This window comes from Puma concolor, chromosome E2 (genome assembly GCF_028749965.1).
Source record: "Puma concolor isolate L17-30 chromosome E2, mPumCon1.1.hap2, whole genome shotgun sequence".
Taxonomy (NCBI): Eukaryota; Metazoa; Chordata; class Mammalia; order Carnivora; family Felidae; genus Puma; species Puma concolor.
In genome coordinates, this window is record NC_141681.1 from 44573315 (window position 1) to 44594926 (window position 21612).

Genomic DNA, 21612 nt, shown 5'->3' on the forward strand with positions numbered 1-21612 from the left:
AGCTCCCTCCGCCCGTCCCTCCCCGTACAAGCACCTTGCAGAGGTCATGACCAAAGAGGAGGATCGCTGTGGAATCTGGAATCGGCACACAGAGGGTCCTCACCCAGCTCATAGAGTAAACAGAGCCCCCGATAAGCCCCTCTGTGCACCAGGTGCTGTTCTATGGGACAGAGGATGAACTAGACAGACAGGTAGAAACCCTGCCCTCTGGGAGCTCCTGTGCCGGCACGGAAGGAGCACACCCAGAGCGCGGCGGGCAAGTGTGCGGAGGGCTCTGGAAGGACAGGGCAGCGTTTGAATGGAGGGGCCTGGCTTGGTGAGACGGGCAGGGCAGGCTTCCAGAGGAAGTGGTGTCCGAGCTGGGAGCCAACAGAGTGCATAGGCTGCGGCCAGTGGCAGAGTGGGGAGCGGGATGGGGTAGGGAGACCTGTCCGGGAGGAAGGAACAGGTAAGTGCAAAGGTCTCCAGGCAGAAGGTGCCCCTGGGTATTTGAGCAACACATTCGTGCACCCGCTCTGTGGTTAGGAAGCTTAACTCTGTGCCAGGAGCCATTCTACAAACAGGACAGACGGAATAAGCAGGCAAAGCCCTCGTCGTTCTGGAGGCCAAGTTCTCATGAGAGGAGACAGTCAAACCATACGGTCACTTGTGATAGCAAGAAGAGCCTGGAAGATAGACCAGGATGTGGGCACCCAACCTGACCCTGGGAAGTGATTCAAGAGAATGGAGGTGACGCTGAAGCCAAGAGCGGGCAGGTCCCACCTGCTGCTGCTCACACCCTCTGTGGCCTCTTGGGACTGAGGTTATACCTGTTCTTGCCACTGACGTTCCCTAGACACTGAGGACAAGGCCTCCTGTTAGCCTGAGACTTCCAGGGATATCAGAAGGCCCTCTCAGGGACCCAGAACCAGGGTGATGGAGGAGGGGGGACAAGTGAGGCCGCTTCCCCCCCGCCCCGTCCCCTCCAGGAAGGAGCTAGTAGAACCCAGGCGTCAGGCTGCCCAGTTCCAGCGGTGGTGACAAGGGCCCCTTTGTGCCCCCCTCCCTCGGGGGCAGGGAGGAGCTGGGCCCTGGAGGCAGGCGGCCCCTGGCACCCGGGGGGAGGGGACGGGCTGGCAAGTGGGGGCCCGGACCCTGGGAGGCCAGGGGACTGTGAGCTGGGCCGGTGGAGCAGAGGGCGCAGAAGCAAGAGCATCCAAGTGAGTACCGCCGCCAAGAGGGGCCAGCGATGAGGTGGAGGGCAGAGGACCGGGACTGAGGGGGCGGCGAGGGGCGCCCAGAAGCACGCGCCAAGGCCAGGTGCTCCGGGCCGTGGGTGGTCACCGGCAACTGCCACCAGTTTAGGTTGGAGCAGGGTGCGGGTCAGAACTGCTTTGGGGAGGGGCTGGGACCGCAGCAGGGACAGTGACCGGCCTTAGGGAAGAAACCAGAGAGAAAGAACAAAGGGCCCCCTCAGCATCCCCACGGTGGAAGTTGTGCAGGAACGACCACCGCCCGAGGGCTCCTAAGGTGCGGTGGGAGTGTCTGGGGCTGGATGAGGAACAGAAGGATGGGCAGGAGATCAGACACCTGCATCCCGCTGTCTGTGAGGGCGTGAGGGCGGTGGGCCGTGAGCGAGCAAGTTCTAGCACCCGGCACCTGACAGGTGCATGTGTGTGTGTGTGTGTGTGTGTGTGTGTGTGTGCACGTGCACGCACACACACGCTGCCCCTGGGTCCGCCTGGATCTGCATCAGCGTTCCTCAGCCTTGTTTTCGTTACACCCCACTAAGGAAAAATTGTAGACCTGGTTTTCCTAATCCCACTCCCACCAAGCAGATACACCCTATGCATGTTTATGCACCGCGGCCCTTTCGAGACTCACACTGCATTGGAACCTCTAAGACTTTTCTGGCCCACCCCCCAGGAACCAAGTTTTACCCCCCGTGAAAAACAGGTGGCCTACAAGCTTGTTTCACAAGTCGGCCCGGGTCCTGGGGCTGGGCCTCACCTGTGTCTATCTCCTGTGCCTTCCTGTCGCATGTGCAACGGTGGCATCAGCCACGTGGCCATCAGCACGCGTCTGGGCGGGTCTGTCCTCAGCCACACCTCGTGTGCGCAGGTCTGTGGGTCTTTGTGAGCCTGGCCTGCAGGTGGGTCCACACGCATGCCTGAACGCCGTGCCCACGCCAGCCCAGGTGGACACGTGCAGCGGACACGAGGCGGGGCAATGCAGCATGCTTCTGTGACTGTGTGTGTGCCGGCACGTTCTGCGGGCGCGGGGGTCTCGGTGCCTGTCTGCGGGTGCAGGGCCCTGACCGGGGTGCGCCCGAGTCCCCGCTGTGTGAGCCTGCTCCTTCTGGTCGGGTCTGGATCTGTCACTTTTCATACCGGCCTTTGCATATGTCTGACTGTGCATGCGTCTGTGTCCGTGGGAAGAAGGGCGGCGGAAGCCAGGAAAGGCAGCCACTTGGAAACCTTGGCTTCGACCCTGAGGCAACCCACAGAGCCGCCGGGTGCCAGGGACTCACTGACTCCCAACCCCTGGTCCCGCCTGGTCCCGCTCAGAGCCCAGCCAGGAGTGCCGGACTCTTCTCCCATCCCACCTACCCGAGAAGCCCCCCGGGATGAGGCACCCTCACCCTGAGCGAACAGGGCTCTTTTGTAACCGGTCCTGGCCTCTGTTGAGGGTGGGGGACACCAGGGGCCGTCTGTGGGGTGGGAGAGGGCGGCAGGAATTCCCGCGGCATGCCGGGAATGCTGATGCCGTGAAACCCAGTCATTGATGGGCCAGGTCCCTGCCTGCCACCCCCAGGCCTCAGCCGTGGGACATCTGCTCCCTCACCCTACTCACCACCCTGCCTGCCTCCCCCCCCCACCCCGATGCTCTGCCGCTCCCCCTTTCCTCCCCAGAGTTCTTTGCCATCACAGCTTGGGGTGGGCCGTGGCCACAGAGTAGCTGCCGGGCCGTGTGGGAGGGTCCCAAGCATCCACAGGCCGCAGAGCCCACACGGGCAGCCTTACGGCGGGTCGCCACTCAGAGCGGACCCTGAAAGAGGGCGGCAGGGGGACACTTGTCTGACTCTCGTTCCAGGTTGGCTGGCTGACCGCTTCAAGTGAGACCCGAAGACATTCCCAACTCAGGGAGACGGAGGTGAGGGGCGGGGTTCCAACTTCTCTTTCCCCCTGGCTTCCCCCGCTTCCCGCTGCTGGCCCAGCCCTGGCTCTGTCCTTACTTTCTCGAGGTGCCCAGGGGTATGAGGACAAGGAGGCTAATTATCAGGGCGGTTCGGTGGTGAAGTCTGCAGACCCAGAGCTAGGCAGACAGGGCTTGAATCCTAACTCTGCCACCTGCGGGCCGTGTGGCCTTGGGCAGGTTACTTAACCTCTCTGGACCTCAGTATAAAGTGAGGGTTATAACTGCACCTACCTCAAAGAGATCACATGAATTAATATCACGGAGTAAAGCGCTGAAGCCTCGTACGCGGTCAATGCCATAGAAATGTTTGCAACTACAGACCATAATAATACCAGCAGCAGCTAACATCTGAACAGGCCCCTTCCTGAAGCCTTAATAGAAGCAACCCTCACCACCACCTCCCCTTTCCAGCTGTTGCTCGCTTGCTGTACAAAATGATATTCCTCACGACACTGCCTCTGTTTTGGATTATGATTTCAGGTAGGAGGTAGGGGTGCCGGGGGTCCTGGGGCCCTGAGCAGGCTGGGGCTGTCTCTGTGGGCCCCTGGGGCCCCCAGGGCGGTGGAAGGCGACGGGAGTGGGGGCGGGGGCGGGGGGGGGTCAGGGAGGACGTGTCCCTCCGCCTCAGTGGTCCCGCTTGCCTGCAGCCTCCCGAGGGGGTCACTGGGGTGCCTGGATGCCCTCGTCCATCTCTGCCTTCGAGGGCACGTGCGTCTCCATCCCCTGCCGCTTCGACTTCCCCGACGAGCTGCGGCCGGCGGTCGTGCATGGCGTCTGGTACTTCAACAGCCCCTACCCGAAAAACTACCCCCCCGTGGTCTTCAAGTCTCGAACCCAAGTCGTGCACGAGAGCTTCCAGGGCCGCAGCCGCCTCCTGGGGGACCTGGGCATGCGCAACTGCACCCTGCTGCTCAGCAGCCTCAGCCCGGAGCTGGGCGGCAAGTACTACTTCCGCGGGGACCTCGGGGGCTACAACCAGTACACCTTCTCTGAGCACAGTGTTCTGGACATCATCAGTGAGTCCCCAGAGGGTGCGCGGGTGCTGCGGGCTGGGGCGGTGCACAAAGTCTTCCCCGGGACCTCTCCAGGGAGGTCCGGGCTGGCAGGTCCAGGGACTTCTCGGTCTGGCTGGGGGGAGGGGTGCAAACCCCAACGCCCACACGGACCAGGCGGACGACAGCAGACTAAGGCCCCGGATAGTCTTATTGCCCTCAGAGGAATATGAGCGCTCTTCCACTTCTAGAAACAACTCGGAGAAAAGCAGCGGGGCCCAGGGGTTCGGGGTGAGGCCTCTGGATGGATCCCTGTGTCAGCTGGGTGACTGGGGGCAAATCACTTAACTTCTCTGGGCTGTGCTTTCCTCTTCTGTAAGTCGGGGATGGGAACAGCACTTAGAGCTCAACGAGTGAAGAGTTACCAGTGCTCAGAGCAGCGCCCGGCACAGGGGACCCTGCTCTGGGTAGCTGGTGATCCGGGAGAATGCACAGATACTGCTCCCAGACGATCTGAATTTTTAAGAGAAACCAGAACTGTGTGTTTTTTCCGTGTAATCTCCCAATTCCTAAACATTGGCTGCTGATTCAGATTTTTTTTTTTTTTAATCCTAAATTTAGGCCAAATAAAATGCAGTTCTGGGCCAGATTTGGCAATCAGAGTAGGGCACGCTGCCTAATGTCTGAGAGGCCCTGTAGCGTGGAGCCCTTAGATTCGGATTTCCCATCAGCACGGAGCTAAATGAGCCAGATCACAGCCGTGATGCAGAAAGAGACCCCACTGGCACAGCCAGGCACGGACACACACACGGAAAATAAACCAAAGAAAACACGGGAAAGGAGAGAAGCATTTTTTTTTTTTAAATGTTTATTGTTTATTTTTGAGAGAGAGACAGAGTGTGAGTGGGAGAGGGTCAGAGAGAGGGAGACAGAATCCCAAGCAGGCTCCAGGCTCTGAGCTGTCAACACAGAGCCCGACGCAGGGCTGGAACCCACGAACTGTGAGATCGTGACCTGAGCTGAAGTCAGATGCTTAACGGACTGAGCCACCCAGAGAGAAGTTTCTTAGGGGATATAAAGTCATAGCCAGAGCACAGATTATGAAGCCAGAGTGACAGGGTTTGAAGTTCAGTTTTACTCCACACTAGCTGTGGTCTCAGTAGAATTCCTCACCTCAAAAATGAGCAAACTAATATTACCCGCTTAACTAGCATGGCTGGGAGGACTGGCAAGTCAAACTGGTGTCATGTACTCAGGGCATTATAGCATTACTTTCATTATTGCACACCTGTGGTTGATTGTGGAGGACCTCTGGGTGACAGGTAACCGGGAGGAGAGAGGGTCGTAGGGAATTCTGTCTCCAAGGATGGGGAGGCAACCAGGTACCGAGAATGAAGTAGGACAAGGTAGAGGTGGCCCGTGGCCCGATGCTGCTTCCTCAGCCCTCCCTCCTCCCCCGGCCCCCGCCACCCCTGTCTCATCTAGACACCCCCAACATCGTGGTCCCCCCGGAGGTGGTGGCAGGCACGGAAGTCGAGGTCAGCTGCATGGTGCCTGACAACTGCCCAGAGCTGCGCCCGGAGCTGAGCTGGCTGGGCCACGAAGGGCTGGGGGAGCCCACCGTGCTGGGTCGGCTGCGCGAGGACGAGGGCACGTGGGTGCAGGTGTCGCTGCTACACTTCGTGCCCACTAGGGAGGCCAACGGCCACCGGCTGGGCTGCCAGGCCTCCTTCCCCAACACCACTCTGCAGTTCGAGGGCTACGCCAGCCTGGACGTCAAGTGTGAGCCTGGGGGCGGGGCTGGGGCGGGGGGTGGGGGTGGGTGGGGGGGCGGTGGTCAGGGCCGGGGGCGGGGTCTGCGGCCCCAGCCCCCTGACCCCACACCGTGTCCCCGGCCTCAGACCCCCCGGTGATCGTGGAGATGAATGCCTCGGTGGAGGCCATCGAGGGCTCGCATGTCAGCCTGCTCTGTGGGGCTGACAGCAACCCGCTGCCGCTGCTGACGTGGATGCGGGATGGCACGGTGCTCCGGGAGGCCGTGGCCGAGAGCCTGTTCCTGGATCTGGAAGAGGTGACCCCTGCGGAGGACGGCGTCTACGCCTGCCTGGCAGAGAACGCCTATGGCCAGGAGAACCGCACCGTGGGGCTCAGCGTCATGTGTGAGTCTCCTGCACGCGCCAGCACCGGCCCCGGGGCAGAGAGGTTAGGGGAAACCGGCCTTACGCAGGGCCGCTGGAGTCGGGCCCGGCCCCCTCCAGGCCATAAACAAGGTGGAGGTGGAGATGGAGAGGAGGGCGTCAGGTCGAGGCGTTCCCGCCTGCTTCCCAAAGTATCTGGCGAACACCTACTGTGACCACTCTCATCCCTGGGACAAGGTGGGGGGCAGATGGAGCCCCGCCCCCCGGGGAAGCCTGTTAAACTCGGCTTCCTGCCCACAGCCTTGGCTGCTCTGGGAGTAGATCTTGGCCCTGGAAATCTGCATTTCAAGATGAGCCCCGTTGCAGTTCTAGTGGGAGGGATGAGGGGACCCCGGACCTCACCCAGCCCCTTGCCTACACCGTGTGTATTGTGGAGTCCATGGGGAGGGGCTGGTCAGATGAGGTTCTTTGTTAGGAACCAAGGAGAGGTCATTCATTCATTCACAAATATTTATTGAGGCAAAATGCCCAGGGCTGTGGATAATAATAATGACAGCTACAGCCAAGATTTACTCAGAGTGCTTTACACAAATACTCTGCCCCCAGGCATCCCCACGGCTGGCTCTGACCCACCTCTTCTAGACCCAGGGAGGCCCTCCCTCACCATCCCAGTTAAAACTGTAACTCCCTGATTTCCCATTACATTAATTTTTCTCCAAAGCAGTTATCCCCATCTTGCCTCCTATATGTTTATTTACTTACATAGGGTCTACTCACGTGGTTGGAAATCTTCATTTTCCCTTGTTCAGGTTACAGGAGTGCCTGCCACTTGGGTTCCCAGTGGCTCCTGTGAGCTTGGGACTCTGATTAAGCTCCTTTTCCAGAGGCTTGGAGACGTTAGGAGATGGGTCCACTCACAGCTGGGAAGGGGCAGAGCTGAGGTTCAAACACAAGTACTCTGGCTGCAGAGCCCGTGTTGATGTAAACAGGATAAACCAGGACAGGGGTCACCCGAGCCACCCTGAGCTGGTGCGCTCAGGTCAGGGTGGATGGGGTCACGTTGGGGCTGGGAGTTGGCTGGCAGAAGAGGCACCCTTGGCTTCTGACCATCGGCCCCCTGTCCTGCCCCCCAGATGCACCCCGGAAGCCGATGGTGAACGGGACAATGGTGGCCGTGGAGGGGGAGACGGTCTCCATCTTGTGCTCCACACAGAGCAACCCGGATCCTATTCTCACCATCTTCAAGGAGAAGCAGATTCTGGCCACGGTCATCTACGAGAGCGAGCTGCAGCTGGAACTACCTGCCGTCACGCCTGAGGATGACGGAGAGTACTGGTGTGTGGCTGAGAACCAGTACGGCCAGAGGGCCACCACCTTCAACCTATCCGTGGAGTGTGAGTACCCGCCCCCCCCCCCCCTTCCCCTGCTGACTTGATCTTGACTTCCGGCTGGACTTGACCTCCTTCACCTTCCCTGCCTTGGTGGATGGTTCGGTGGGGGTACCTGGATTACTGGAAAGCATCCGTGCCTCCCAACCCGGGGTCAGCTTTGCACCAGCAGGTGAGAATGGGGAAGGTAGGGAAGCCGAATCCACAGCAAGAAATTAAAAGTCCCCCCTGAGAGTACTGTGTTCTCACATCCTGGGGCATGCTTGTCACCAAAGAGATTTCTGGATCGTGTGGCCTTTTGCGTTCAACAGTAATCACGACCTCTGACCCCTGTGTTGCATTGCTGGGTACCAGGCGTTGCTGGAAGCTCTGTACAGGGATCCGCTCGTTTCGTCCACATGACATTCCCATGAGGGAGGTTCTAGTCCTGTCTCCAGTTTCCGGAGAAGCAAACTGAAGCCCAGAGAGGTTATGCCACTTCCCCAAAGTCACACAGCCAGAAAACGGTTCAAATCCAGGCAGACTGGCTCCACTTTTCCGTACTGCCACAGTTGACTTCATCCTCTGTGATTACATCAGAATACATTGATCAGACAGTTGTGCTGTGCAAAGGGCGGTGTGGCTCTGTGGGATGTGGGGGAGGGGACCAAGTGGGACCAAGCTTTATTATCAGATACAGTGTAGCCAGAGAGGTGGGGTGGATGCACATAGAAAGCTAACTGTCTTCGAAATGGAACTCCTCATTCCACTGGCAAACAGCACCTCTCCCGACATCACCACCAACAGCCCCACCCCCACCCTGGCACGGGGCCGCCGTTCAGGGCCGCGGCTCCCAAGTCAACGTTTCCGCTCCCTCTCCTGCCGCGACTACCTCTGGAGTGTCATCTCCATATTTCCATCTGCTTCGTTTTTAGCTCCGGCCTGGCCCTCCGACACTAGTCTCCAGACTTTTCCGCTCCTGGTCTCCGTGACTCCCCCTACCGTGGTCCCCACCACACAGGTTTGCCGGAAGGCACTGAGCACAATCCGTACTCAATACCGTGTATGTGGCGATAATCAGTACGTGGTAGATACAGATTATTTCTGGAGGGCCACCTTCTGTGGCAGAGGGGTGGCCACACAGGCTCGGCTGGCCTTTCACCTCTGCGCACATTCTCTGCCCGCAGCGTCCGAGGTGATCGCGCGTTGTGGGGTCCTCTGCTTTCTCCATGCTTGCCCTCCTGGGCCCAGCTTCCTCCTGCTGCTATGCCCCCTTTCCCTGTCACACCCCAAGCCAGCGGATCTTAGGTTTTAGAGGCGGAGAGCCCCCTGAGAATCTGACGGAAGCCGCGGAACGTGCACACCACCCCATCTCACATACGTTTGTAGTCACGGACCCCTGTGCAGTAAGAGTGGCCAGCGGTCATGAACGGTCTGCTCTGGGCAGGATTCTAACTTCCGCGGTGTTACTTTGCTGAGCCTTTGTGGCCACCCTGTGAAGCACGTATGTGCTATCATCATCTCCTCTTTGAGCGAGGAGAAAACCAAGGTCAGAATCTCCCAAGACCATGCAGCTAGGAAGGTTGTGTAGAGCCAGGATCCTTCTGGACTCTCGTCTGCCTCTGCTCTCAAACCCGTGGCGGCTTCGCGTCCCCACAGCCCTGGGGGCCCAAGGACTTGCTTAATCTGGCTCGTTCTGATAACAAACACATTGGGAGTGGAAGGCCTTCAATCTGCTGGAGTTGAGAAGCAGCTGTGCCCCCCCCACCTGCCCCCACCACACCTGCTGAGCCCTTTAGGCTTCCCCAAGGCCCCTTTCTGTTCCCGAAGGCTTTGTCCTGTAGCACCAGGGGTTTCGTGCTCACTGACAACGGCGGGTGCTCCTAGTGAGGGGTGTCCTGGGGTTTCCCGCTGGCCTGCTGATCCCAGGGCCAGCTCGGCGTGGGACACGCAGGTGGTGCTCGCCTCCCCTGAGTGTTTGTGGGCGGGGACCAGTCTGAGCCGTCGGCACACATTGACCTATTTTGGTGTCACAACAACACGTGATGGTGAGGGACTGTTCCTCACCCCGGTTTAACAGAAGGAGACTGAAGTGTGAGCTGGTCGGCATCCCAGCTCTGTCCCCACCTTGCTGCATGCTCCCGGCCAAGGGACTCCACCTTTGCTGCGCCCCTCCGCTGAAAACTGGGTATGAGGGCAGTAGCTGAGCCCAGAGAAGGTTGTGAAGACTGTGGAGGTTAGTGAGCCCCCCACAGTGCCTCGCCTGACGTGTCCTATGTGCTCCGGAAGGCCGAGGCATCGCTTCCGGCTAATCTCTCCCTCTGACTCCGGGCTGGATGCCCGCCCAGCCTTTCCTGCCGCCGAGGCTTTGCTCATACGCTCCCTCTGCCGGGACGGTTCTGTTGATCTCCTCCTAAATCCTCGGGAGCATCACGCTTGTGAGCCCGCCTTCAGAGTTCACGTAGCTCCTTTCGAGTAAGGAACAATACTCCTGTTTGCACAGATGAAAACTCCATCCTGGAGACCCAGGGAGGCTGAATGGCCTGATCAGGGCAGAGCTGGGCTTCCAGCTGGGCTTCCAGAACTCCCCGCTCTTTGTGGAACTTGGGGTCTGCGTAAGGTCAGTCAGGGTTTCCTAGGCGTCCCGGGCTGCCCGCAAAGCTGCGGAGACACTGAGCACGTACGGGCAGAGTGGCGGCAGGCTGTCGTTGAGCACAGCGGCGCAGTCGTGCATGAAAAGTTTTTTTAAAAAATGTGATAGTTCAGGTTTGTCATTGTTAATGTACCCTGTGGTGTATTAACTCGTTAACACTACGGCAAGCACAGTGCCTGTCTGCCTGGGCAAAATTTGGGCCATACGTGTTTAATTTACTAGATTTAGATGCATGAACGCATTGAGGTTCCAGCTGGAATTATCTCTAGTTTGAATCCGGTCACGTGACACCTGGTCCATCACTGTGACCTGCTTTTTTTTTTTTTTTTTTCCTGGAAATTGAAAATAAGTGGGGGAATTGATGGCCTGAGAGTCTTTTGCCCACGTGTAAGTGGGTTTTGGTCGGGACTGAGACCCAGAGCTCAGTCTAGAGTGAGCGGACTCTAGTGCTGGATTCTTCAGGAGGGAAAAAGAACTTGGCAACATTCAGGGGCGCCTGGGTGGCTCAGTCAGTTAAGCATCTGACTTCGGCTCAGGTCATGGTCTCACGGTTTGTGAGTTCAAGCCCCGTGTCGGGCTCTGGGCTGTCAATGCAGAGCCTGCTTCAGATCCTCTGTCTCCCTCTCTCTACTCCTCCTCCAGCCTCTCTCTCTCTGTCTCTCAAAAATAAATAAACATAAAAAAATAAAATAAAAAGCAACATTCAAGTTAACTAACTTGGATTTAAATTTTAAAAAAGCAACATTTGAGATCCTATTATAAGATCATATTTTGGAAAATGAAAGAAACAACAACAAAAAAACGAGAGCAGTCCCAGTTTTGTAATACAAATGGCAGCAAAGGGAGGCTCAACACAATGATCTTGGGGGGAGGATGGGGGCCGGTGCCGGTGGCAGTGGGGGCCCCCCAAGGGAGGGACGGTCAGGATGCAAGGGGGTTCTAGCGATCAGCAGGGGCATCTATAGTTCCTGCCAGTGTTCACAGAGCTCGGCTGCGTGAAAGGCGCGGTCTAAGTGTGGGGACAGAGTGGAGGCCGAGCGAGAGCCTGTCCTGATGGAAGTAAGAGACCAGCCAAATTGATCATCTAACATGGGTAGGGGTAAGTGCCGGGGAGCAGACCCAAACTTGCCGGCAATGCATAGTCAGGGAAGCGAGGTGCGGTTTCCGTGAGTGGTAGGAGAGAGAGGCGTCATCTGAGCAGAGCAGGGGACTGAGTTCAGCCGATGTCAGGGAAGTGTTCCAGGCTGAGGGGGAAACGCAAAGACCCTGAGGTGGGAAAAAGCTCCATGAACTTTAAAAAACAGCGAGGAGGCCGGTGCGACTGGGAAGGAGCCATGGCAAGAGAAGATTAGTGCGGCTGGGTCCTGCGGGGGCCTTGCAAGACCAGGAAATGAATTTGGATGTCACTGTAAGTGACATGGGGGAGGGGGGTTCATCACGATCTCATTTGTGTTTTGCAAGGTGAACGAAGAGAGGGTGCAAGAGGTTCTGCAAAGGGGGAAATACAGCTCATCTCTGACGCGGCCGCCGCTATCCTTGGCCCTCAGCCTCTGGGGGGCCTCTGGTCCCCTGAGTCCTGGTCTTTCTTGCCCCCGCAGTCGCCCCTGTGATCCTGCTGGAGTCCCACTGTGCAGCGGCCCGGGACACAGTGCAGTGCCTGTGCGTGGTGAAATCTAACCCCGAGCCGTCCGTGGCCTTCGAGCTGCCCTCACGCAACGTGACCGTGAACGAGACCGAGCGAGAGTTCGTGTACTCGGAGCGCAGCGGCCTCCTGCTCACCAGCATCCTCACGCTGCGGGGACAGGCCCAGGCCCCGCCCCGGGTCATCTGCACGTCCCGCAACCTCTACGGCACCAAGAGCCTGGAGCTGCCCTTCCAGGGAGCCCGTGAGTGGTGCGGGCCGGGGCCGGGAGCCACGGGGGTGGAGGGGGCTCCTCTTGGATCCACACTGCCCTCCCCAAGGCCGACCGAGCACGCGGCTTGATCAGGTGGTAAGGGTGCCCTTCCCAGGTGATACGGAGGGGCTGTCCTGAGTCTGCCTGTGTTCTCCCGGGTCTGCTCCTGGGCCCTCTGGCAGCTAAGCCCTCCAGGCCAGTCAGGGCGAGGACACCCCAGCTGTGTAAATATTTTCACTATCACCTCTGCCCCAGCCTGGCTCCTAAGAACCCGGGTGTCCTCACTACCACCAGCAACCCTGAGGGGGCCTGGGTCTTCTGTCCTCAGACCGCCTGATGTGGGCCAAGATCGGCCCCGTGGGAGCCGTGGTCGCCTTTGCCATCCTAATTGCCATCGTCTGCTACATCACCCAGACGCGGAGAAAGTGAGTGGCCTGCCGGGGCTCATCTGGGCGTGGGGAGTCTTCCCGGGCTAGGGAGGCAGGGAGGTCAGTTAGAGGCTGCGGCGGGTGGGGGGGGGGGGCGGCGAGGGAGGCCTCCCTGTCTGTGTGTGGGAGGGCAGTTCTGCTCTGAGAATGTTCCGAAGGATGGAGGAGAGAAACTCCCGCCAACACGAGCCACCACCATTCAGGGCGCGCCGGTGCCTGGGAGGGCACTTTCCCCTGATGGGTCCCTGTCCCCTGCGTTCTCTGCTATGGCCTCCTGCCCTCTAAGAGCCCTCCTCCTGAGCAGGCCGCAGCGTGATGGGGGAATGCCAGCTACCCCTGGCTCGCAACCATGGGGTCGGCCCCAGGTGGTTCCAGGGCCCTGGTGATCCCACACCTCATTTCTGGCAACAGAAACACTCCCGGCCCCAAACCACAGCCCCCTGCCACAACGGTGCTGTTTCTCTGCCTTGTGGCACACGCACGTCAGCTCCCCTGAGAGCGGACTAATCTTTCTGCACCACATCCTGGCAGCAAGAGGGTGTGACGGGGCCAGGGAAGAACCCCTAGAAGCCAGACCGGGGTCCTGAAAAGTGGCAGGGACCAGGTGGAGGGATGGACAGTGGGGGACAGGAAGATGCTGGTCATTCTGAAGAGGCCATCTGCCCCATCTTAGAGAGAAGGCTGGAAACCACTCTGGGGTCCCTTGAGTGAAACTCCTAAGGTGGATGGGGTGCAGAAATGGAAGGGAGAGGGAGGCCTGGGACTCCCCCTGGGGCTGACATGTCCTGCCCTGCAGAAAGAACGTGACAGAGAGCCCCAGCTTCTCGGCGGGGGACAACCCCCCGGTCCTGTTCAGCAGCGACTTCCGCATCTCTGGGGCGCCAGAGAAGTATGAGGTGAGGGCCTGTGGCTCCAGCTTAGCTGGAGTACCTGGGTGCCAGGGACACGGAGGGTCTGGGAGAGCCTAGGGGGCCAAGGGGCAGCAGGGAGGCTGGCCCCTCAGAAGGGGCAGGGAGGAAGTGCGGAGGGCTGGCTGCACCTGGGCTGGGCAGGGAGCTCGGGCTGAGGCCGTGAAGGGGGCCGAGGGGCTCCGCTGAGGGCAGCCCCCATCCTCCCCACCCGGGTCTGTGACTGCATTTCCTTCTCCAATAGTCCAGAGAGGTCTCTACCCTGGAATGAGCGCCCCGGGAGGTAGGTTCCGGGGGCCTCAGTGTGCCCGCCTCTGGGCCCTTGTCGGGCCGTGGGGTTGGCGTGCATGTGTGTGCGTTCTCGTCAGGCATCCAGGACGGCTCCTGGTCAAGTCCGGCCCTGCCCGGCACTCCTGGCCTTGTCTATTCTGTCCTGTTGCTGCTCCCTTCTGTCTGTGGCCGCTGTCCCGTGTCTGTGTCCAATGGGTGGGGGCGGGGATGGGGCACATGACAGGGAAGCCGAAGTCACACCTGCAGGATCTCGCAGACTGCGGAGGGGAGCCTCACCAGACCCAAACACAGGGGAAGGACGCACTGAGCCAGGCATTTGCAAATATTTGGAAAGGTGGGATCCCAACCAGGTGGCTTTAATCTGGGAAGATGCTATGGGTTGACTTGCATGCCCCTCAAATCCCTACGTTGAAGAGGGCTTCCCGGAGACATTGAATTTGTAGGTGACTTTCGGGCTCAGCAAGGAGGAGGTGGTTGTGCGTCGGGGCACCCGTGGGGGCGAAGGCCCCAGGGTGGGGCGAGAAAGGAGGTTCACGTGGGGCTTTGGGACTCAACTCTGGGGCCGTGCAGGCGCAAGTAACCGCAGCCTCTGGAAAAGGTGGGACGAGGGCCTCCTAACGGGCTGGTTCTGTTCCTAGAGCGAGAGGCGACTGGGATCTGAGAGGAGGCTGCTGGGCCTTCGGGGGGAACCCCCAGAGCTGGACCTGAGCTATTCTCACTCGGACCTGGGAAAACGGCCCACCAAGGACAGCTACACCCTGACGGAGGAGCTGGCCGAGTATGCTGAAATCCGTGTCAAGTGAGGGGGTGGGGGCAGCCCGTGTGGCCACCCCTCCCTCGGGACCCTCGCCGGCCCCTACTGGCTATGGGCTCCCTTGCTCCCCAGAGCGGTGAGGGCTGGGGCAGGAAAGGGACGGGGCAGGTGACGGTGAGGTCCTGGGGGCCCGGCCTCCCCTCCTTCCCAGCTGCCCCCACCCTGCCAGCACCCACCCTGCACTGTGGCTCCTCTCTAACCTCCTTTAACCTCATCTGTCCAGAGGGGAGCTCCGTCTGTCTGTCCGTGTTATTTATTGCTGCCCCCTGCCTGGTCTCCTGCCCCCACACCCGGCCCCAGGGCCTGTACAGAGGGACATGAAATAAATGCCCTGAATCCAAATACCTATCTAGATACTGATGACTCTTTTAAAAATTTCTTTTTAAACTTTATTTATTTATTTATTTTGAGAGAGAGAGACCTTGTGAGTGGGGGAGGGGTGGGGGGGGGGAGAGAGAGAATCCCAAGCAGGCACTGCACTGTCAGCACAGAGCCCCACACGGGGCTCGAACTCACAGAACTGCGATATGGTGCCCTGAACAGAAACCGAGATCTGGACACTTAACCGACTGAGCCACCCGGGCGCCCCGACCCTGATGATTTCTGATCCATCCTAGGCGAGACTACCATCGCCCTCCTTGCCCTCTGCAAGGCCCCGTGTGGCGACGTGGGCCCAGGAATTCTAGCCCTGAGCCCAGGCCAACTGCCCTGAAGCCGCTCCCACTCGGGGCTGGCAGCTGTGAGCTGAGTCTGGCCCCTTCACTCACTCCCATTCCCTCCTGCACTCTGCTGGGCGGGGTGACCGCAGATCTCACCGTCTCGTAAGCCTGTGTTGGTTTGACTGCCTTCCCCCCACGTTCGTGCCACAGTCTGTAGCTTCAGCCTCTCCCACCTCACTCATTTGGTTCACGAAACATTAATTAGGCACCAGCTGTGTACCAAGCCCTGTCAAGAAGCTCAGGCTATCGTGGGAAGGGATAGGACAACCCTGTGAAGGTAAGAACGCTGTGGCTCTGAGAAGCCAGGTGATTTCCCCAGGGTCCCAGGGCTAGGAAATGGAGTGGCCAGGCCCTGGACTCAGTTCTTCGTTTTCCGTAACCCCTGTTGGGAACGTGAAGAGGTTAATCAATCTCCACTTACCTTCCCTAACAAGTAGGACAGTGGCTCTCACAATGGTCCCTGTACCAGCGGCATAAGCGTCCCCTGGGAACCTGTCAGAAAGGCACATTCTCAAGGCCCCTTGTCAGTCTGTAGGAACTAAAAGCTCGGGGGTGGGGGGCGGCAGTCTGTGTTTTGACAAGCCCTCCGGGTGATTCTGAGGCATCGATGTTTGGGAACCTAGGGGAGCCGAGGCACAAAGGTTAAATCACGTCCTTGTCCCCCAGCTGGTGACTGCACAGCCCCAACCTGAGGCCAGAGCCGGGCTCCCGCCACTGTGCGCTCTGCCATCTTGAAGCAACGGGGGCTCACGGGACGGAAGGTGCTGAGGGAGCGGGGAGGACAGGGCCGCAATTGGGCCGTGGGCCCTGGGCCGGGCTGGGGCGGGCCCTGCTCTTTGAAGAAGGCAGAGGATACCACAGAGGCCAAAGTCAAGGCTGAGAGGCGGGACTAACCAAACCGTGTTGGGAGGGAAAGTGATGAGGCCGCCTCCGGCTAGGATGGCGAGTCCACTTGCAGGAACAAGAAAGGGCTGTGGGTGGTCGCGGGGCTGTGAGCAGTGGGGAGGGGACCGACCCCAGGCCTAGCCCGAGCCCCTTCCTCCCGGAGCCCTCTTGGTCCGGTAGAGAGAAGGACGTTGAACAAAGGACCTCACACGTGATGCCGACTGCCGATGACGCCTGCTCCCAAGGGAAGTGCAAGGGGGGCTTTTAGAGCCCGGGACGGAAGTGTGCCTCGGGGTCTCAGGGGTCGGGGGAAGCGTCCCGATGACAGGAAAGTCTCACGGGAACACGGCGTGTGAAGGCCCCCCAAGTGGGAACATATTTGGCAAGGTCCCGCGAGCCGAGAGGAAGGACAGAGAGTGGCGGAGGATGAGGCAGAGAATCGTGGGGACTTCCCAGGAGCCACGGGGGAAGTTCCGAGCAGATCTCCTGCGCAACGCAGGGACCCCACCCTGACGCACCTGTCCTCTGACGACAGACTCTGGCTCCGGCAGGTCTGGGCTGATAGGAAGGCCCCTAAGGACTTCGCCCCGAGGAGCAGAGCAGTGTCAATAATGAGGGACTCCGGTAACCCTGTGCTGCCCAAAGGGCCGCCCGAGTGCCATGCTGGAGAGCAATTTCTACATTAATACTGATGTTTCATTCGGCATGGATCGGAACAAAAGGAAAGCGACACGCCAAACTGGTGATTGGGTTGTTTTTTTGTGTTTTGTTTGTTTTTTAACAAAAGCTTAGGATGAGGCTGTTTAAAAAATAGTCAAGTGGGGGTGCCCGGGTAGCTCAGTCAATTTAAGCATCCAACTCTTTCTTGATTTTGGTTCAGGTCATGATCTCACAGTTTCGTGAGATCAAGTGCCGCATCAGGCTCTGTGCTGAGGGTGGAGCCTGCTTAAGATTCTCTCTCTCTCTCTCTCTCTCTCTCCCCCCCTCTGCTTCTCTCCCCCAACTCATGTTGCTCGTTCTCTCTCTCTCTAAAATAACTTAAAACAGTCAAGTGAATTGATTTAAAGAGATGTATGAAATAAAGGACAGACAGAACAAAAGTCCTGAAGGTCATAGGCAGACCTCTAAAGTTTACGGAAAACGAAGTGATCTGATACAAAGACCGTCCCTTAGGAGGGACTAACATTCAGTGATGACACACAAGGAGGATCGGAATTCGGGATATCACACTCCACCCCTCTCCTAGACTCCCCCCAGAATTCATCTCTTCCATCGACACGTGGTTCCTGAGCACCTGTTATGTGCCTACTAAGCATCTACTGAGCACCTATGCTGGGCTCCAGGGATATCACAGTGACCAAGAAGAAACTCTCTCCGACCTCATGAGGCTGACACTCTGTGGAAGAGACAGATGACAATCAGTCAAACAAGTGCTGGTTGGGGAGTGGGTGTGCTAAGAAGGAAAGTGAGCACGATTGGACAGAATGTGCTGTGTAGGGCTGCCATCTTGGAAAGAGGTCATTTGAGTAGAGAGAAGGAAGTGAGGGAGGGGATTCTGGTCATTTGTGGAGAATGTGGATCCAGGGAAAAGCCAAGATCAGGTGCAAAGGCTCAGGGTGGGAATGTACGTGTTATGTTTAGGAACCAGAAGGAAACCAGCATGCCGGGGGGGGGGGGGGGGGGGGGAGGGTTGGTGAGCCGGAACAGTTCCCGGCTTCAAGGAAGCCTGATCACAAGCCTTATGGTTAGGACTTGGTCTTTTACTCAGAGTGATCTGGGTTGTCACTGGAGGATTATACACAGAAACATATTAAGGAGGGGCTGAGGTTTCTAAGACCCCACTGTGGGAACAATGAACCCAGCTGATGGGCAGCTGTGGGCAGAGGGCTCAGGAGGCCAAGAGAGAGGAAGTGGAGACAGTGAGAGGGGACAGGTCAGGACCTCTGTTGTAAAAGGAAATGATGGAGCTTGCTAGTGCTGGAGGAGAGGGAGAGAGAGGGGTTCCAGACAGCCTCTTCCTCAGCCGCTGAAGACGGTGGAAGGAACAAGCTCGTGGAGAACACAAGTGTGCCCTACTCCAGCCGCATCAATAGGAAAGGCTGACGGCAGCCCTCCCTTGGGAAATTACAAGTTGAGGAAGAGTCAGAACCTATGACATGGTGACTTAGAGACATGGGGACAGAGGCACAGGATGACGTCTGGCTGGGCCAGCGTAGAGGTGAGCAGGTCTCATGTTGGCAGGGACAGCCACCGCGTGTAGGAAGGAAGACGCCCAGGCACCGGGCCAGGGTCATGACCACAGGCATCTCCTTTTCCTCTTCTCCTGCCAACTCCCAGGTTCCTCCTGGCTGAGAACAACCCATCCCTGGCAGCCCCCAGTCCTATCCTGAGGACAGTGCCTGCGGCAGGCAGCTTGTCACCCTCATCAGTGAAAGGGCTCCAGGCCAGAGCCTCCTTCCCTGGGTTTTCTTCCCCACCCTCCTTGCTGTCAACTCCAGCCTGTTCCCCGGACAGAAGGAGACAACCTCAGCCTCACAGGCCTCCCAGGCAGGGCAGTAGGCAAGCAGAAGACCCACCCCCAGAGTCTGGTCTGCCTGGAGTAGCTCCCCTGGGGAATGGGAGGAAAAAAATAGTTTGGTCTCAAAGGGTCTCTCTGTCAAGCCCCAACTCCAGGTCACCCATGGAATGTTGGTCAAGCAGAGCGAGTGACAATATCCATAATAATAACAGCTCACTTTTACAGCACATTCATTTCGTGACAGCCACTGTGTGAAGCACTATATGTGCCTGTGATTTCTCACAGCACACCCATGAGGTCAGTTCTGCCAATATCATCATCTCCTTTAGAAGGGAAACTGAGGGATGTCACAACTGATAATTGACAGCACTTGGATTTGAAACCAGGTCTGTTTACCACATGCTTGTCATAAGTCACTCACACAGCTGAGTCCATCACACGGGTGACCTCACTAAACCTGTGAGGAAGGCGCGATCACTATCCTCATCTTATGGTCCTGGGGAGGGGGCTCCGAGGGGGCACATGGCCAGGTGGGGAGTGGTAGCCCAGGGCTCACGGTAGCACCTAGTTGCCTGGCTCCACTGCTTTCCCAGAGGGGATGTGACCCAAAGTGCTGGCCATCCACCATAAAAGGAGAGGCACATCACCCAAAGTCAATTACAGGAAGAATTGTCAATTACAAGCCCCATTGGAAGAATCATCAACAGGAAGGAATCACTGATAAATACAGAAAGTATTTAGAACACTTGGCCACCCAAAATGGAGACTATCTACCTCTTTGGAAGGAAAGTTGGAAAGAAGAGTAAAGGCACCAAAGTCATAGAGTTCTGCTTCCACCCTGGCCTTCTCCATAAGCCTTTGGTCTCCAGAAACCGAGGCACATCCGTGAGTCTACTGCCCAGTTTCCTCCTGTTACAAGACTGTGAGCGATGCCTGGAGTTAGGCCAGCAGAGGTCTCAGGCACTCCTTCTAGGTGATGATTAGGGATTTAAGTCCCCATTGGGTCCCCTGCCAGAGACCTTTGGGACCCTGTTCCCCAGCTGGAGCCCCCATTGGGATTGCTGGGGACTTTAATTTTTATTCTGAAATAATTATAGAATCACAGGAAGTTGCAAAAATAGAACTTTTTATTTTGAAATAATTATAGATTCACAGGAAGTTGCACAGATAAAACAGAGGTCTTGTGTGCCCATATTTTACACAATTATGGTACAGTATCAAAACCAAGAGTGTGACATTAGTAGAGTGTGTGTATACAGTTCCGAGTCCTTTTATCACATGTCTAGATGTATGTGGCCATCGCTGCAATCAAGATCCAGAATTACTCCCTTACCACAAGGCTTTCCCTTGTAGTCATGCCCACTTCCCTTTGCCCCTGGCAACCAGTAATCTGTTTTCCATCTCTATCATTTTGTCATTTTATTTGGTCTGTTACATAAAAGGAATCATATGGTACATGACCTGTTGAGGTTGATGTTTCCTTTTTTTCTTAGTACGATGTCCTTCAGAATCATCCAAGCTGTGTGCATCAATACCTTGTTCTCTGCTATTACTACTCCATGGTATGGATGGATCACAATTTAAGCATTCACCTACATGACATGCTGGTTCTTGCCAGTTTTTGGCTATTACAAATAAAGCTGCCATGAACAACTGTGTTAAGGTTTTTGTGTGGACGTAAGTTTTCATTTCTTGGGGATAAACACCTAGGAATGCAATTGCTAAGTCATATGGTGGTGCGTTTTGTTCATTTTTCCAAGAAACTCACCATCTATTTCCCAGAGTGGCTTCACCATTTTACATTCCCACCAGCAATGTGTGAATGATCCAGTTTCACTGTATCATCACCCACACATGGTATTGTTATTATTTTTTATTTTGGCTGTTCTAATAGGTATGTAGTGATATCTTACCAGGGTCTTGATTTACATTTCACTGATGGCCAGTGATGTTGAACATCTTTTTATGTGCTTATTTGCCATCTGTGAAACGTTTCCCTTCGGTGAAACATCTCTTCATGACTTTTGCCCGTTTTCTAGTTGCCTGTTCGATCCACTTACTTAAAGTATATACTTCAGCGGTTTTATGCATATTCACAGAGGTGTGCAACCTTCACCACAATCAATTTTAAAATGTTTTATTTTAAGTAAACTCCACACCACATGTGGGGCTCAAACTCATGACCGAGATATCAAGAGTTGTATGCTCTACCGACTGAGCCAACCAGGCACCCCCAACCACAATCAATATTAGAACATTTCATCAACCCCCAAATAAACCCATGTCTATTAGCTGTCATCCCCCATTTCCTCTCAGCCCTAGGCAATCATTAAATACTTTACGTCTCTATAGATTTTCCTTTTCTAGACACTCCATAGAAATGGAATCATACAACATGTGGTCTTTTGTGATCAGCTTTTTTCACTTAATGTTTCCATCTTCACCCATGTGGTAGCATCTATCAGTACTTTATTTCTTTTTATTGCCAAATATTTCATTGTATGGATATACCATATTTTCTTTATCCATTCATCACTTGATGGACACCTGGGTTGTTCCTACTTTTTGGCTCTGATGAATAATGTCACTACAAATATTTGTGTTCAAATTTCTGGACGGATATGTTTTACTCTTGGGTATATACCAAGGACTAGAAGTGCAGAGAGCTATGGTAATTCTATGTTTAACCTGAGGAACTGTTTTGAGATTGTTTTCCAAACTGGCTGGACAATTTTATACTCCTACTAGAAATATATAAAAGATTCAGTTACTGCACATCCTTTCTAGCATTTGATATTGCCACTATGTTTAATTTCAGCTAAGAGAT

General features: G+C 56.5%; 1 protein-coding gene across 3 annotated transcripts; it reads left to right on the forward strand.

Moving 5' to 3' along the window:
• The first annotated feature begins 1092 nt into the window (after nt 1–1092).
• MAG (myelin associated glycoprotein) lies at nt 1093–15005 on the forward strand. 3 transcript variants are annotated; one of them, XM_086690983.1, is made up of 12 exons: nt 1093–1199; nt 3073–3132; nt 3589–3657; nt 3825–4193; nt 5655–5951; nt 6071–6328; nt 7441–7701; nt 11926–12213; nt 12551–12647; nt 13447–13546; nt 13803–13841; nt 14488–14616. In XM_086690983.1, exons 3-11 carry the CDS (start codon nt 3612–3614, stop codon nt 13827–13829), a joined length of 1743 nt encoding a protein of 580 aa, XP_086547109.1. In that variant the 5' UTR covers nt 1093–1199; nt 3073–3132; nt 3589–3611; the 3' UTR covers nt 13830–13841; nt 14488–14616. The 3 variants fall into 3 exon arrangements, with proteins under 3 accessions (XP_086547109.1, XP_086547107.1, XP_086547108.1); XM_086690981.1 differs by lacking the exon at nt 13803–13841 and having other exon boundaries at nt 14488–15005; XM_086690982.1 differs by lacking the exons at nt 1093–1199; nt 13803–13841 and adding an exon at nt 1255–1344 and having other exon boundaries at nt 14488–15005.
• Nucleotides 15006–21612: the final 6607 nt, after the last annotated feature.

Excerpts from the sequence above, each read along its gene's own strand:
- MAG (XM_086690981.1), top strand. The coding sequence starts at position 3,612 with ATGATATTCCTCACGACACTGCCTCTGTTTTGGATTATGATTTCAG. Across the intron at positions 4,194-5,654 it reads CAGTGTTCTGGACATCATCA|ACACCCCCAACATCGTGGTC; the intron begins GTGAGTCCCCAG and ends TGTCTCATCTAG. Across the intron at positions 7,702-11,925 it reads CTTCAACCTATCCGTGGAGT|TCGCCCCTGTGATCCTGCTG; the intron begins GTGAGTACCCGC and ends TTGCCCCCGCAG.